General features: G+C 48.2%; 1 protein-coding gene across 3 annotated transcripts in view; it reads left to right on the forward strand.

The window, feature by feature from the left end:
- Positions 1-17566, forward strand: part of SEC14L5 (SEC14 like lipid binding 5) — a 90348-nt gene that overhangs the window by 52752 nt on the left and 20030 nt on the right. For 2 of the 3 annotated variants that reach the window (XM_069734738.1, XM_069734737.1), the window contains exon 5: positions 16284-16433. The exons of the other annotated variant lie outside the window; for it this stretch is intronic. In XM_069734738.1, the coding sequence (XP_069590839.1) occupies positions 16284-16433 (150 nt within the window). The remainder of the gene's footprint in view (positions 1-16283; positions 16434-17566) is intronic. 3 annotated transcript variants of the gene reach the window in all.

A 17566-nucleotide genomic window follows, 5' to 3' on the forward strand; every position in this document is an offset into this window, starting at 1 on the left:
ACTGCTTTGCACACTCTTGGCATTCTCTTGATGAGCTTCAAGAGGTAGTCACCGGGAATGGTCTTCCAACAATCCTGAAGGAGTTCCCAGAGATGCTTAGCACTTGTTGGCCCTTTTGCCTTCACTCTGCGGTCCAGCTCACCCCAAACCATCTCGATTGGGTTCAGGTCTGGTGACTGTGGAGGCCAGGTCATCTGGCGTAGCACCCATCACTCTCCTTCTTGGTCACATAGCCCTTACACAGCCTGGAGATGTGTTTGGGGTCATTGTCCTGTTGAAAAATAAATGATAGTCCAACTAAACGCAAACCGGATGGAATAGCATGCCGCTGCAAGATGCTGTGGTAGCCATGCTGGTTCAGTATGACTTCAATATTGAATAAATCCCCAACAGTGTCACCAGCAAAGCCCCCCCACACCATCACACCTCCTCCTCCATGCTTCACGGTGGGAGCCAGGCATGTAGAGTCCATCCGTTCACCTTTTCTGCGTCGCACAAAGACACGGTGATTGGAACCAAAGATCTCAAATTTGGACTCATCAGACCAAAGCACAGATTTCCACTGGTCTAACGTCCATTCCTTGTGTTCTTTAGCCCAAACAAGTCTCTTCTGCTTGTTGCCTGTCCTTAGCAGTGGTTTCCTGGCAGCTATTTTACCATGAAGGCCTGCTGCACAAAGTCTCCTCTTTAACACTTGTTGTAGAGATGTGTCTGCTGCTAGACCTCTGTGTGGCATTGACCTGGTCTCTAATTTGAGCTGCTGTTAACCTGCGATTTCTGAGGCTGGTGACTCGGATAAACTTATACTCAGAAGCAGAGGTGACTCTTGGTCTTCCTTTCCTGGAGCGGCCCTCATGTGAGCCAGTTTCTTTGTAGCGCTTGATGGTTTTTGCCACTGCACTTGGGGGACAAGTTTTCCCAATTTTTCGGACTGACTGACCTTCATTTCTTAAAGTAATGATGGCCACTCGTTTTTCTTTACTTAGCTGCTTTTTTCTTGTCATAATACAAATTCTAACCGTCTATTCAGTAGGACTATCAGCTGTGTATCCTCCAGACTTCTGCTCAACACAACTGATGGTCCCAACCCCATTTATAAGGCAAGAAATCCCACTTATTAAACCTGAGGGGGCACACCTGTGAAGTGAAAACCATTCCTGGTGACTACCTCTTGAAGCTCATCAAGAGAATGCCAAGAGTGTGCAAAGCAATCATCAAAGCAAAAGGTGGCTACTTTGAAGAACCTAGAATATAAGACATAATTTCAGTTGTTTCACACTTTTTTGTTAAGTATATAATTCCACATGTGTTAATTCATAGTTTTGATGCCTTCAGTGTGAATGTACAATTTTCATAGTCATGAAAATACAGAAAAATCTTTAAATGAGGTGTGTCCAAACTTTTGGTCTGTACTGTACATTGATAGAATTTTATGTAAGGTACAGTAGTTATGATTTCTACAGTCCCCATGATAAATGATGATTAGCTTTACATGACGGTTCGTCCTTTGCTGTCAGATGGCGTTTTTACGTCTATAGCATTGTTGCTGTGAGTGGTATAGCGGGTGGCACATGATGCTTTGGGGAGCTGTATACTAATAATAATTTGTCTTGGTGACACATTCAGCAAGCAGGAAAACCTCTGGTAGTGTGAGATAAGAGGCTCCGCTCAGCCCCTTCCCCAGCACAGAATAGACCTGTCGGCCATATTATCGTGGCCACGTATGCCGTACCATAACTGTACAGTTTACAGGTGTAGTGATATGCCGGATGCAGAGCTGCAGCGGAAGGCTTTACACCTACAGAGAGCTGGGTACGGACACGCTGTGTGGCCCCAATGTTACCCCAGAATCCAGTGTCCGTATTTTTAGCTCTCCGGGTTCTATATATAAGCCTTATACCACAATGTGACCATAGTACCAGTATTTTTGTCCTTACGGAACGTCATAACCTCACCATCCGCTCCTCACACAATTTGTATTTTTAGTGACTGTAAATTGGATCACACAGAGCTGCTTAACTGTGTCGTGTTCAGCGAGAAGTGTGTGGTGGGAAGAACACCTCGACGTGAAAGATACAGTGTCACCAGCTACTCGTCTCATACTATAGGTCTATACTACACCAACACTGCTCGACTAATACTACAGCCCCCCTACTACCCTCATACTGCAGCCCCCCTACTACCCTCATACTACAGCCCCCCTACTACCCTTATACTACAGCCCCCCTACTACCCTCATACTACAGCCCCCCTACTACCCTCATATTACAGCCCCTTACTACCCTCATACTACAGCCCCCTACTACCCTCATACTACAGCCCCCCTACTACCCTCATATTACAGCCCCTTACTACCCTCATACTACAGCCCCCCTACTACCCTCATACTACAGCCCCTTACTACCCTCATACTACAGCCCCCTACTACCCTCATACTACAGCCCCTTACTACCCTCATACTACAGCCCCCCTACTACCCTCATACTACAGCCCCTTACTACCCTCATACTACAGCCCCCCTACTACCCTCATACTACAGCCCCCTACTACCTCATACTACAGCCCCCCTACTACCCTCATACTACAGCCCCCCTACTACCCTCATACTACAGCCCCCCTACTACCCTCATACTACAGCCCCTTACTACCCTCATACTACAGCCCCCCTACTACCCTCATACTACAGCCCCCCTACTACCTCATACTACAGCCCCCCTACTACCTCATACTACAGCCCCCCTACTACCCTCATACTACAGCCCCTTACTACCCTCATACTACAGCCCCTCTACTACCCTCATACTACAGCCCCCTACTACCCTCATACTACAGCCCCCCTACTACCCTCACACTACCGCCCCCCTGCTACCGTCACACTACAGCCCCCCTACTACCCTCATACTACAGCCCCCCCTACTACCCTCATACTACAGCCCCCCTACTAACCTCATACTACAGCCCCCTACTACCTCATACTACAGCCCCCCTACTACCCTCATACTACAGCCCCCTTACTACCCTCATACTACAGCCCCCCTACTGCCCTCATACTACAGCCCCCCTACTACCTCATACTACAGCCCCCCTACTACCTCATACTACAGCACCCCTACTACCCTCATACTACAGCCCCCCTACTACCCTCATACTACAGCCCCCTACTACCCTCATACTACAGCCCCCCTACTACCTCATACTACAGCCCCCCTACTACCCTCATACTACAGCCCCCCTACTACCCTCATACTACAGCCCCCCTACTACCCTCATACTACAGCCCCCCTACTACCCTCATACTACAGGCCCCCTACTACCCTCATACTACAGCCCCTTACTACCCTCATACTACAGCCCCCCTACTACCCTCATACTACAGCCCCCCTACTACCCTCATACTACAGCCCCTTACTACCCTCATACTACAGCCCCCCTACTGTTGTGATAGACAATTCAGTAACACAATGTACATAGCGATCAGAGCACATACAGTGATCTGACAATAACCCAAAATAATAGAACGAGCTCTGAGACGTGGAAACTCTGTAAACCGCAATTCCTGATCCTCTCCAAACACAACTAGAGGCAGCTGTGGATTGCGCCTAACGCTCCCTATGCAACTCGGCACAGCCTGAGAAACTAACTAGCCTGAAGATAGAAAAATAAGCCTACCTTGCCTCAGAGAAATACCCCAAAGGAAAAGGCAGCCCCCCACATATAATGACTGTGAGTAAGATGAAAAGACAAACGTAGGGATGAAATAGATTCAGCAAAGCGAGGCCCGATATTCTAGACAGAACGAGGATAGGAAAGATAACTTTGCGGTCTGCACAAAACCCTAAAGAAAACCACGCAAAGGGGGCAAAAAGACCCTCCGTACCGAACTAACGGCACGGAGGTACACCCTTTGTGTCCCAGAGCTTCCAGCAAAACAAATAGACAAGCTGGACAGAAAAAATAGCAACAAATAGCAAAGAAGCACTTAGCTATGCAGAGCAGCAGGCCACAGGAACGATTCAGAGAAACACAAGTCCAACACTGGAACATTGACAGGAAGCATGGATCAAAGCATCAGGTGGAGTTAAGTAGAGAAGCAGCTAACGACCTCACCAGATCACCTGAGGGAGAAAACTCAGAAGCTGCAGTACCACTTTCCTCCACAAACGGAAGCTCCCAGAGAGAATCAGCCAAAGTACCACTTGTGACCACAGGAGTGAACTCTGCCACAGAATTCACAACAGTACCCCCCCCTTGAGGAGGGGTCACCGAACCCTCACCAGAGCCCCCAGGCCGACCAGGATGAGCCACATGAAAGGCACGAACAAGATCGGGAGCATGGACATCAGAGGCAAAAACCCAGGAATTATCTTCCTGAGCATAACCCTTCCATTTAACCAGATACTGGAGTTTCCGTCTTGAAACACGAGAATCCAAAATCTTCTCCACAATATACTCCAATTCCTCCTCCACCAAAACCGGGGCAGGAGGCTCAACAGATGGGACCATAGGTGCCACGTATCTCCGCAACAATGACCTATGGAATACGTTATGTATGGAAAAAGAATCTGGAAGGGTCAGACGAAAAGACACAGGATTAAGAACCTCAGAAATCCTATACGGACCAATAAAACGAGGTTTAAACTTAGGAGAGGAAACCTTCATAGGAATATGACGAGAAGATAACCAAACCAAATCCCCAACACGAAGTCGGGGACCCACACGGCGTCTGCGATTAGCAAAAAGTTGAGCCTTCTCCTGGGACAAGGTCAAATTGTCCACTACCTGAGTCCAAATCTGCTGCAACCTGTCCACCACAGTATCCACACCAGGACAGTCCGAAGACTCAACCTGTCCTGAAGAGAAACGAGGATGGAACCCAGAATTGCAGAAAAACGGCGAAACCAAGGTAGCCGAGCTGGCCCGATTATTAAGGGCGAACTCAGCCAAAGGCAAAAAGGACACCCAGTCATCCTGATCAGCAGAAACAAAGCATCTCAGATATGTTTCCAAGGTCTGATTGGTTCGTTCGGTCTGGCCATTAGTCTGAGGATGGAAAGCCGAGGAAAAAGACAAGTCAATGCCCATCCTACCACAAAAGGCTCGCCAAAACCTCGAAACAAACTGGGAACCTCTGTCAGAAACAATATTCTCTGGAATGCCATGCAAACGAACCACATGCTGGAAGAACAAAGGCACCAAATCAGAGGAGGAAGGCAACTTAGACAAGGGCACCAGATGGACCATTTTAGAAAAGCGATCACAGACCACCCAAATGACTGACATCTTTTGAGAAACGGGAAGGTCAGAAATAAAATCCATAGAGATATGTGTCCAAGGCCTCTTCGGGACCGGCAAGGGCAAAAGCAACCCACTGGCACGAGAACAGCAGGGCTTAGCCCGAGCACAAATCCCACAGGACTGCACAAAAGCACGCACATCCCGCGACAGAGAGGGCCACCAAAAGGATCGAGCCACTAACTCTCTGGTACCAAAGATTCCAGGATGACCAGCCAACACCGAACAATGAAGTTCAGAGATAACTCTATTCGTCCACCTATCAGGGACAAACAGTTTCTCCGCTGGGCAACGATCAGGTTTATTAGCCTGAAATTTTTGCAGCACCCGCCGCAAATCAGGGGAGATGGCAGACACAATTACTCCTTCCTTGAGGATACCCGCCGGCTCAGATAAACCCGGAGAGTCGGGCACAAAACTCCTAGACAGAGCATCCGCCTTCACATTTTTAGAGCCCGGAAGGTACGAAATCACAAAGTCAAAACGGGCAAAAAACAACGACCAACGAGCTTGTCTAGGATTCAATCGCTTGGCAGACTCGAGATAAGTCAAGTTCTTATGATCAGTCAATACCACCACGCGATGCTTAGCTCCTTCAAGCCAATGACGCCACTCCTCGAATGCCCACTTCATGGCCAGCAACTCTCGGTTGCCCACATCATAATTTCGCTCAGCAGGCGAAAACTTCCTGGAAAAGAAAGCGCATGGTCTCATCACTGAGCAACCAGAACCTCTCTGTGACAAAACAGCACCTGCTCCAATCTCAGAAGCATCAACCTCGACCTGGAACAGAAGAGAAACATCTGGTTGACACAACACAGGGGCAGAAGAAAAACGACGCTTCAACTCTTGAAAAGCTTCCACAGCAGCAGAAGACCAATTGACCAAATCAGCACCCTTCTTGGTCAAATCGGTCAATGGTTTGGCAACACTAGAAAAATTGCAGATGAAGCGACAATAAAAATTAGCAAAGCCCAGAAACTTTTGCAGACTTTTCAGAGATGTCGGCTGAGTCCAATCATGGATGGCTTGGACCTTAACCGGATCCATCTCGATAGTAGAAGGGGAAAAGATAAACCCCAAAAATGAAACCTTCTGCACACCAAAGAGACACTTTGATCCCTTCACAAACAAAGAATTAGCACGCAGGACCTGAAAAACCGTTCTGACCTGCTTCACATGAGACTCCCAATCATCCGAGAAGATCAAAATGTCATCTAAGTACACAATCAGGAATTTATCCAGGTACTCACGGAAGATGTCATGCATAAAGGATTGAAACACTGATGGAGCATTGGCACGTCCGAACGGCATCACTAGATACTCAAAATGACCCTCGGGCGTATTTAATGCAGTTTTCCATTCATCGCCTTGCCTGATTCTCACCAGATTATACGCACCACGAAGATCTATCTTAGTGAACCAACTAGCCCCCTTAATCCGAGCAAACAAATCAGATAACAATGGCAAGGGGTACTGAAATTTAAGTGATCTTATTAAGAAGGCGGTAATCTATAAACGGTCTCAGCGAACCATCCTTCTTGGCTACAAAAAAGAACCCTGCTCCTAATGGCGACTATGACGGGCGAATATGCCCCTTCTCCAGGGATTCCTTCACATAACTGCGCATAGCGGTGTGCTCAGGCACGGATAAATTAAACAGGCGACCTTTTGGGAATTTACTACCAGGAATCAAATTGATAGCACAATCACAATCCCTATGCGGAGGCAGGGCATCGGACTTGGGCTCATCAAATACATCCCGGTAATCAGACAAGAACTCTGGAACCTCAGAAGGGGTGGATGACGAAATTGACAGAAATGGAACATCACCATGTACCCCCTGACAACCCCAGCTGGACACCAACATGGAATTCCAATCCAATACTGGATTATGGGCTTGTAGCCATGGCAACCCCAACACGACCACATCATGCAGATTATGCAACACCAGAAAGCGAATAACCTCCTGATGTGCAGGAGCCATGCACATGGTCAGCTGGGTCCAGTATTGAGGCTTATTCTTGGCCAAAGGCGTAGCATCAATTCCTCTCAATGGAATAGGACACTGCAAGGGCTCCAATAAAAACCCACAACGTTTAGCATAATCCAAGTCCATCAAATTCAGGGCAGCGCCTGAATCCACAAACGCCATGACCGAATACGACGACAAGGAGCATATCAAGGTAACGGACAGAAGAAATTTTGACTGTACAGTACCAGTGGTGGCAGACCTAGCGAACCGCTTAGTGCGCTTAGGACAATCAGAGATAGCATGAGTGGAATCACCACAGTAGAAACACAGCCCATTCAGACGTCTGTGTTCTTGCCGTTCAACTCTGGTCATAGTCCTATCGCAGTGCATAGGCTCAGGTTTAATCTCAGGTAATACCGCCAAATGGTGCACAGATTTACGCTCACGCAAGCGTCGACCGATCTGAATGGCCAAAGACATAGACTCATTCAAACCAGCGGGCATAGGAAATCCCACCATGACATCCTTAATGGCTTCAGAGAGACCCTTTCTGAAAATGGCTGCAAGCGCAGATTCATTCCATTGAGTGAGCACGGACCATTTTCTAAATTTCTGGCAATATAGCTCTATCTCATCCTGAGCCTGACAAAGAGCCAGCAAATTTTTTTCTGCCTGATCTACTGAATTAGGCTCATCGTACAGCAATCCAAGCGCCAGGAAAAACGCATCGATATCACTCAATGCAGGATCTCCTGACGCAAGAGAAAATGCCCAGTCCTGAGGGTCGCCACGCAAAAAAGAAATGACGATCCTAACCTGTTGCGCTGGGTCACCAGAGGAGCGAGGTTTCAAAGCCAGAAACAGTTTACAATTATTCTTGAAACTCAGAAATTTAGTTCTATCTCCAAAAAACAAATCTGGAATAGGAATTCTCGGTTCTAACAAAGAATTCTGAACCACAAAATTTTGAATATCTTGAACTCTTGCCGTGAGCTGATCTACACATGAAGACAGACCTCTAATGTCCATTGTAACTCCTGTGTCCTGAACCACCCAAATGTCTAGGGGAAAAAAAAGACAAATCACAGTGCAAAGGAAAAAAAATGGTCTCAGAACTTCTTTTGGCTTCCTGTACTGTTGTGATAGACAATTCAGTAACACAATGTACATAGCGATCAGAGCACATACAGTGATCTGACAATAACCCAAAAATAATAGAACGAGCTCTGAGACGTGGAAACTCTGTAAACCGCAATTCCTGATCCTCTCCAAACACAACTAGAGGCAGCTGTGGATTGCGCCTAACGCTCCCTATGCAACTCGGCACAGCCTGAGAAACTAACTAGCCTGAAGATAGAAAAATAAGCCTACCTTGCCTCAGAGAAATACCCCAAAGGAAAAGGCAGCCCCCCACATATAATGACTGTGAGTAAGATGAAAAGACAAACGTAGGGATGAAATAGATTCAGCAAAGCGAGGCTCGATATTCTAGACAGAACGAGGATAGGAAAGATAACTTTGCGGTCTGCACAAAACCCTAAAGAAAACCACGCAAAGGGGGCAAAAAGACCCTCCGTACCGAACTAACGGCACGGAGGTACACCCTTTGCGTCCCAGAGCTTCCAGCAAAACAAATAGACAAGCTGGACAGAAAAAATAGCAACAAATAGCAAAGAAGCACTTAGCTATGCAGAGCAGCAGGCCACAGGAACGATCCAGAGAAACACAAGTCCAACACTGGAACATTGACAGGAAGCATGGATCAAAGCATCAGGTGGAGTTAAGTAGAGAAGCGGCTAACGACCTCACCAGATCACCTGAGGGAGGAAACTCAGAAGCTGCAGTACCACTTTCCTCCACAAACGGAATCTCCCGGAGAGAATCAGCCGAAGTACCACTTGTGACCACAGGAGTGAACTCTGCCACAGAATTCACAACACCCTACTACCCTCATACTACAGCCCCCTACTACCCTCATACTACAGCCCCCCTACTACCCTCATACTACAGCCCCCCTAATACCCTCATACTACAGCCCCCCTACTACCCTCATACTACAGCCCCTTACTACCCTCATACTACAGCCCCCCTACTACCCTCATACTACAGCCCCCCTACCTCATACTACAGCCCCCCTACTACCTCATACTACAGCCCCCCTACTACCCTCATACTACAGCCCCTTACTACCCTCATACTACAGCCCCCCCAACTACTCTCATACTACAGCCCCCCTACTACCCTCATACTACAGCCCCCCTACTACCCTCATACTACAGCCCCCCTACTACCCTCATACTACAGCCCCCTACTACCCTCATACTACAGCCCCCCTACTACCCTCATACTACAGCCCCTTACTACCCTCATACTACAGCCCCCCTACTACCCTCATACTACAGCCCCCCTACCTCATACTACAGCCCCCCACTACCTCATACTACAGCCCCCTACTACCCTCATACTACAGCCCCTTACTACCCTCATACTACAGCCCCCCTACTACCCTCATACTACAGCCCCCCTAATACCCTCATACTACAGCCCCCCTACTACCCTCATACTACAGCCCCTTACTACCCTCATACTACAGCCCCCCTACTACCCTCATACTACAGCCCCCCTACCTCATACTACAGCCCCCCTACTACCTCATACTACAGCCCCCCTACTACCCTCATACTACAGCCCCTTACTACCCTCATACTACAGCCCCCCTACTACTCTAATACTACAGCCCCCCCTACTACCCTCATACTACAGCCCCCCTACTACCCTCATACTACAGCCCCCCTACTACCCTCATACTACAGCCCCCTACTACCCTCATACTACAGCCCCCCTACTACCCTCACACTACAGCCCCCCTACTACCGTCACACTACAGCCCCCCTACTACCCTCATACTACAGCCCCCCCTACTACCCTCATACTACAGCCCCCCTACTACCCTCATACTACAGCCCCCCTACTACCCTCATACTACAGCCCCCTACTACCCTCATACTACAGCCCCCCTACTACCCCCTACTAATGCTTGGTCTGGGGGAAATTGTGTGTAAATGGGTTAGTAACTGGCTTAGTGATAGAAAGCAGAGGGTGGTTATAAATGGTATAGTCTCTAACTGGGTCGCTGTGACCAGTGGGGTACCGCAGGGGTCAGTATTGGGACCTGTTCTCTTCAACATATTCATTAATGATCTGGTAGAAGGTTTACACAGTAAAATATCGATATTTGCAGATGATACAAAACTATGTAAAGCAGTTAATACAAGAGAAGATAGTATTCTGCTACAGATGGATCTGGATAAGTTGGAAACTTGGGCTGAAAGGTGGCAGATGAGGTTTAACAATGATAAATGTAAGGTTATACACATGGGAAGAAGGAATCAATGTCACCATTACACACTGAATGGGAAACCACTGGGTAAATCTGACAGGGAGAAGGACTTGGGGATCCTAGTTAATGATAAACTTACCTGGAGCAGCCAGTGCCAGGCAGCAGCTGCCAAGGCAAACAGGATCATGGGGTGCATTAAAAGAGGTCTGGATACACATGATGAGAGCATTATACTGCCTCTGTACAAATCCCTAGTTAGACCGCACATGGAGTACTGTGTCCAGTTTTGGGCACCGGTGCTCATGAAGGATATAATGGAACTAGAGAGAGTACAAAGGAGGGCAACAAAATTAATAAAGAGGATGGGAGAACTACAATACCCAGATAGATTAGCGAAATTAGGATTATTTAGTCTAGAAAAAAGACGACTGAGGGGCGATCTAATAACCATGTATAAGTATATAAGGGGACAATACAAATATCTCGCTGAGGATCTGTTTATACCAAGGAAGGTGACGGGCACAAGGGGGCATTCTTTGCGTCTGGAGGAGAGAAGGTTTTTCCACCAACATAGAAGAGGATTCTTTACTGTTAGGGCAGTGAGAATCTGGAATTGCTTGCCTGAGGAGGTGGTGATGGCGAACTCAGTCGAGGGGTTCAAGAGAGGCCTGGATGTCTTCATGGAGCAGAACAATATTGTATCATACAATTATTAGGTTCTGTAGAAGGACGTAGATCTGGGGATTTATTATGATGGAATATAGGCTGAACTGGATGGACAAATGTCTTTTTTCGGCCTTACTAACTATGTTACTATGTTACCCTCATACTACAGCCCCCCTACTACCCTCATACTACAGCCCCCCTACTACCCTCATACTACAGCCCCCCTACTACCTCATACTACAGCCCCCCTACCTCATACTACAGCCCCCCTACTACCCTCATACTACAGCCCCCCCTACTACCCTCATACTACAGCCCCCTACTACCCTCATACTACAGCCCCCCTACTACCTCATACTACAGCCCCCCTACTACCCTAATACTACAGCCCCCCTACTACCCTCATACTACAGCCCCCTACTACCCTCATACTACAGACCCCCTACTACCCTCATACTACAGCCCCTTACTACCCTCATACTACTGTTCACATACTACAGCCCCCTACTACCCTCATACTACTGTTCATACTACAGCCCCCCTACTACTCTCATACTACTTTTCTCATACTACAGACCCTCTACTACCCTCATACTACTCTTCTTATACTACAGACCCCCTACTACACTCATACTACTCTTTTTATACTACAGGCCCCCTACTACCCTCATACTACTGTTCACATACTACAGCCCCCTACTACCCTCATACTACTGTTCACATACTACAGCCCCCCTACGACCCTCATACTACTTTTCTCATACTACTGACCCCCTACTACCCTCATACTACTTTTCTCATACTACAGACCCCCTACTACCCTCATACTACTCTTCTTATACTACAGACCCCCTACTACACTCATACTACTTTTTATACTACAGGCCCCCTACTACCCTCATACTACTGTTCACATACTACAGACCCTCTACTACCTTCATACTACTGTCCTCATACTGCAGACCCCCTATGACCCTCATACTACTCTCCTCATACTACAGCAACCCTACTACCCTCATACTACTGTTTACATACTACAGCCCTTCTGTGAAATCAAACTGCCCACTTAGGAACAACACTGTTTGACAATCAATTTCACATGCTGTTGTGCAAATGGAATAGACAACAGATGGAAATTATTGGCAATTATCAAGACACCCTCAATAAAGGAGTGGTTCTGCAGGTGGGGACCACAGACCACATCTCAGTACCAATGCTTTCTGGCTGATGTTTTGGTCACTTTTGAATGTTGGTTGTGCTTTTACACTCGTGGTAGCATGAGACGGACTCTACAATCCAAACAAGTGGCTCAGGCAGTGCAGCTCATCCAGGATGGCACATCAATGTGAGCTGTGGCAAGAAGGTTTGCTGTGTCTGTCAGCGTAGTGTCCAGAGGCTGGAGGTGCCACCAGGAGACAGGCCAGTACACCAGGAGACGTGGAGGGGGCCGTAGGAGGGCAACAACCCAGCAGCAGAATCGCTACCTCCGCCTGCAAGGAGGAACAGGAGGAGCACTGCCAGAGCCCTGCAAAATGACCTCCAGCAGGCCACAAATGTTCATGTGTCTGCAAAAAGGGTTAGAAACAGACTCCATGAGGATGGTCTGAATGGCCGACGTCCACAGATGGGAGTTGTGCTCACAGCCCAACACCGTGCAGAACGCTTGGCATTTGTCACAGAACACCAGGATTGGCAAATTCACCACTGACGCCCTGTGCTCTTCACAGATGAAAGCAGGTTCACACTGAGCACATGTGACAGACGTGACAGAGTCTGGAGACACCGTGGAGAGCGATCTGCTGCCTGCAACATCCTTCAGCATGACCGGTTTGGCAGTGGGTCAGTAATGGTGTGGGGTGGCATTTCTCTGGAGGGCCGCACAGCCCTCCATGTGCTCGTCAGAGGTAGCCTGACTGCCATTAGGTACCGAGATGAGATCCTCAGACCCCTTGTGAGACCATATGCTGGTGCTGTTGGCCCTGGGTTCCTCCTAATGCAGGACAATGTCAGACCTCATGTGGCTGGAGTGTGTCAGCAGTTCCTGCAAGATGAAGACATTGAAGCTATGGACTGGCCCGCCCGTTCCCCAGACCTGAATACGACTGAACACATCTGGGACATCATGTCTCGCTCCATCCACTAACGTCACGTTGCACCACAGACTGTCCAGGAGTTGGCTGATGCTTTAATCCAGGTCAGGGAGGAGATCCCTCAGGAGACCATCCGCCGCCTCATCAGGAGCATGCCCAGGCGTTGTAGGGAGGTCATACAGGCACGTGGAGACCACACACACTACTGAGCATCATTTCCTTGTCTTGAGGCATTTCCACTGAATTTGGATCAGCCTGCAATTTGATTTTCCACTTTGATTTTGAGCATCATTCCATCTCCAGACCTCCGTGGGATATTAGTTGTGATTTACGTTAATCATTTTTAGGTTTTACTCTTCTCAACACATTCAACTATGTAATGAATAAAGATTTACAACTGGGACATTTCATATCTAGGATGTGGGATTTAATGTTCCCTATATTTTTTTGAGCAGTGTTTGTATATGTATAGTGGTCACAGCTCCACCCGTTTATGTAAACCCCTGAATTTACGTGTAGTGATAGCAGAAATGTCAGTTCTTTATCTTTCCCGCTGTCCTGTCGGTCAGGTTATGCCCTCGGCATTGTCACTTATTGGTCTTGCCGCGACTTCCACAGTGAGCAATGATCCCGGAGGAGAGGACGGACGCAGGTCCGCTGTGTTGTTGAGTAGCACCTTCCCAGAGCTCCTCCGAGTCTTTATCAGTCTTTATCTCCACTCATCGGAGGAATGTCCATGGTGGGATCGGCACTTGCAGAATGTTTTGTGAGAGTTGGTGACTTCTCTCTTTAACCCATTGCCTTCCTGTGGTTGAGCTCATTGAGTCCCATCGTGGCGACTAGGGTTGAGCGACCTTTACTTTTTTAGGGTCGAGTCGGGTTTTGCGAAACCCGACTATCTCAAAAGTCGAGTCGAGTGGAATCGGCCGATTATCGCAAAAAGTCGGGGATCGACCGAAACCCAATGCAAAGTCAGTGGGTTTTATTTTTTATTTATTTATTTATTTTCTCTCTCTCTCTCCCCTTCTCCCTCTCTCTCCCTTTCTCTCCCTCTCTCCCCTGTCCGTCCCTACACAGAAAAGCTGGGTTTACACATTGCAAATCGCTACAGCGCACAAGCAAAAAAAATGCCGATAGATGTGCACGCCCCTGACACCTATGTCATCACTCTGCCCACGCTCCTTCATTGGCTGAAAAAATGGCGCTAAACACGTCATACGAAACGTGACTTTGGCGCCAAGATCGCCGACCGCATGGCCGACCCCACACAGGGATCGGGTCGGGTTTCATGAAACCCGACTTTGCCAAAAGTGAGTTCCTGCCCAAAGTTGCTTGTAAAGAGTATTGTAGACTAGATGAGTTTGTCATTGCCTGCTGCACTCTGCATAGGCAGCAACTAAGATGACCGAGCATGAGCAGTGATAAATGTCAGTATTGATTCATGGGCAGTGGATATAATACAGGCAGCGCACGTGATTTACTACGGCCGTCATTGTTTACGAACAACTGTATTTATATTTATAAACTTTTTCTAAGCCTTATTAGGCTTAGGGCTAGGAATTGGGTTAGGTTTAGGACTAAGGATTGGGTTAGGTTTAGGGCCAGGGATTGGGTTAGGTTCAAGGATATGGATTGGTTTAGGGCTAGGGATTGGGTTAGTTTCAGGGATAGGAATTGGTTTAGGTTTACGGCTAGGGACTGGGTTAGGTTCAGGGCTAGATATTGGGTTAGGTTTAAGGGTTAGGATTGGGTTAGGTTTAGGGATTGGGTTAGGTTCAGGGCTAGGGATTGTAAAAGGGTTTGGGTTGGGTTTAAGACTAAGGATTGGGTTAGGTTTAGGGATTGGGTTAGATGTAGGGCTAGGAATTGGGTTAGGTTTAGGGCCAGGGATTGGGTCAGGTTTAGGGCTAGGGATTGGGTCAGGTTTAGGGCTAGGGATTGAGTTAGGTTTAGGGATTGGGTCAGGTTTAGGGCTAGGGATTGGGTTAGGTTTGGGGATTGAGTTAGGTTAAGGCTAGGGATTGGGTCAGGTTTAGGGCTAGGGATTGGGTCAGGTTTAGGGCTAGGGATTGGGTTAGCTTTAGGGCTAGGGATTGGGTCAAGTTTAGGGCTAGGGATTGGGTCAGGTTTAGGGCTGGAGATTGGGTTAGGTTTAGGGATTGGGTTAGGTTCAGGGCTAGGGATTGGGTTAGATTCAGGGCTAGGGATTAGGTAAGGGGTTGGGTTAGGTTTAGGGTTGGGGGTTAGCTTAGGTTTAGCACTAGGGGTTAGGTTTAGGACTAGGATTGAGCTTAGTTTTAGACTTTTACATTGTCTCGGTCACTACTGGTGTTCCGTGACTCTCTTCTCATAGTCACTTCATTGACCAAGGAATTTGTGGTTGAAGCTTAGATGTAGTGTGTTCTTTTTGGAGCCCTGTAGCACCTTAGTTTTTATGGTGTAGACAGGCTCTTTACCTATTTTTTGTTATAGGGTCATCTGGGCACCGTCCTGTCATCAGCGGGGGGTCTCAGTGTTCATAAGTCCATAATCATTCATACAATAAAATAAATTGAAATACCTTAAAAAAAAACCTTAATCTTTAGCAACCAATGCCAGGCAGCTGCTACCAAGATGAATGAAATCACTGATTACAAAAAAGCCTGGAGGCAGCGGAGGAGATCAACGTTTTACCTCTGTCAGACCTCATATGGACATGACTGAACAAAAGCCCCCCGACAAGGCAACAAAGAATGGTGGAAATAAAATGTGGGATTATTTTGGCCCACTAGCCGCTGGCTATCCCATTGACGTCCCTGTAGACCTCATTGTATCACTGGTAGAGTGCCGTCTGTGGTGCTGTTTTTTTGGTTAATCACGTAACAAATAAGCAGAAGTCACTTTGATTTTCTGGTGATATTTGCGGCTTTCTTTCCCGCAGGCCTACGAGAAGCGTTTCCCCACCTGCCCGCTCATCCCCGTGTTCATCGGCAGTGATCTCATCTATGAGCACAGGAGTGAGGACGGGTCACTACACGTGGTGGAGCGGAGCTGCAAGCTCAATGTGGATGCCCCTCGGCTGCTTAAAAAGGTGACAGATAATCAGCAGTTTCCTGCCCACGTAGGGAATCAGTGGTGAGGCCCACGGGAGCCGCTATTACTGCCCTCATACTACTCCCCTCATACTACAGACCCCCTACTCCCCTCATACTACACACCACCTACCACTGTCATACTACTCCCCTCATACTAGAGGCCCCCTACTACTGTCATACTACAGAACCCCTACTACTGTCATACTACTGTCCTCATACTACAGGCCCCTACTACCCTCATACTACTGTCCTCATACTACAGGCCCCCTACTACTGTCATACTACAGACCCCCTACTACCCTCATACTACTCCCCTCATACTACAGGCCCCCTACTCCCCTCATACTACAGCCCCCCTACTACCCTCATACTACAGGCCCCCTACTCCCCTCATACTACAGACCACCTACTACCCTCATACTACTCCCCTCATACTACAGGCCCCCTACTCCCCTCATACTACAGACCACCTACTACCCTCATACTACTCCCCTCATACTACAGGCCCCCTACTCCCCTCATACTACAGACCACCTACTACCCTCATACTACTCCCCTCATACTACAGGCCCCCTACTCCCCTCATACTACAGCCCCCCTACTACCCTCATACTACAGGCCCCCTACTCCCCTCATACTACAGGCCCCCTACTCCCCTCATACTACAGACCACCTACTACCCTCATACTACTCCCCTCATACTACAGGCCCCCTACTCCCCTCATACTACAGCCCCCCTACTACCCTCATACTACAGCCCCCCTACTACCCTCATACTACAGCCCCCCTACTACCCTCATACTACAGCCCCCCTACTACCCTCATACTACAGCCCCTCTACTACCCTCATACTACAGCCCCCCTACTCCCCTCATACTACAGGCCCCCTACTCTCCTCATACTACAGACCACCTACTACCCTCATGCTACTCCCCTCATACTACAGGCCCCCTACTCCCCTCATACTACAGCCCCCCTACTACCCTCATACTACAGCCCCCCTACTACCCTCATACTACAGCCCCCCTACTACCCTCATACTACAGACCACCTACTACCCTCATACTACTCCCCTCATACTACAGGCCCCCTACTCCCCTCATACTACAGCCCCCCTACTACCCTCATA

The sequence above is a fragment of the Ranitomeya imitator genome, chromosome 7 (assembly GCF_032444005.1).
Source record: "Ranitomeya imitator isolate aRanImi1 chromosome 7, aRanImi1.pri, whole genome shotgun sequence".
In the NCBI taxonomy this organism is placed as follows: Eukaryota; Metazoa; Chordata; class Amphibia; order Anura; family Dendrobatidae; genus Ranitomeya; species Ranitomeya imitator.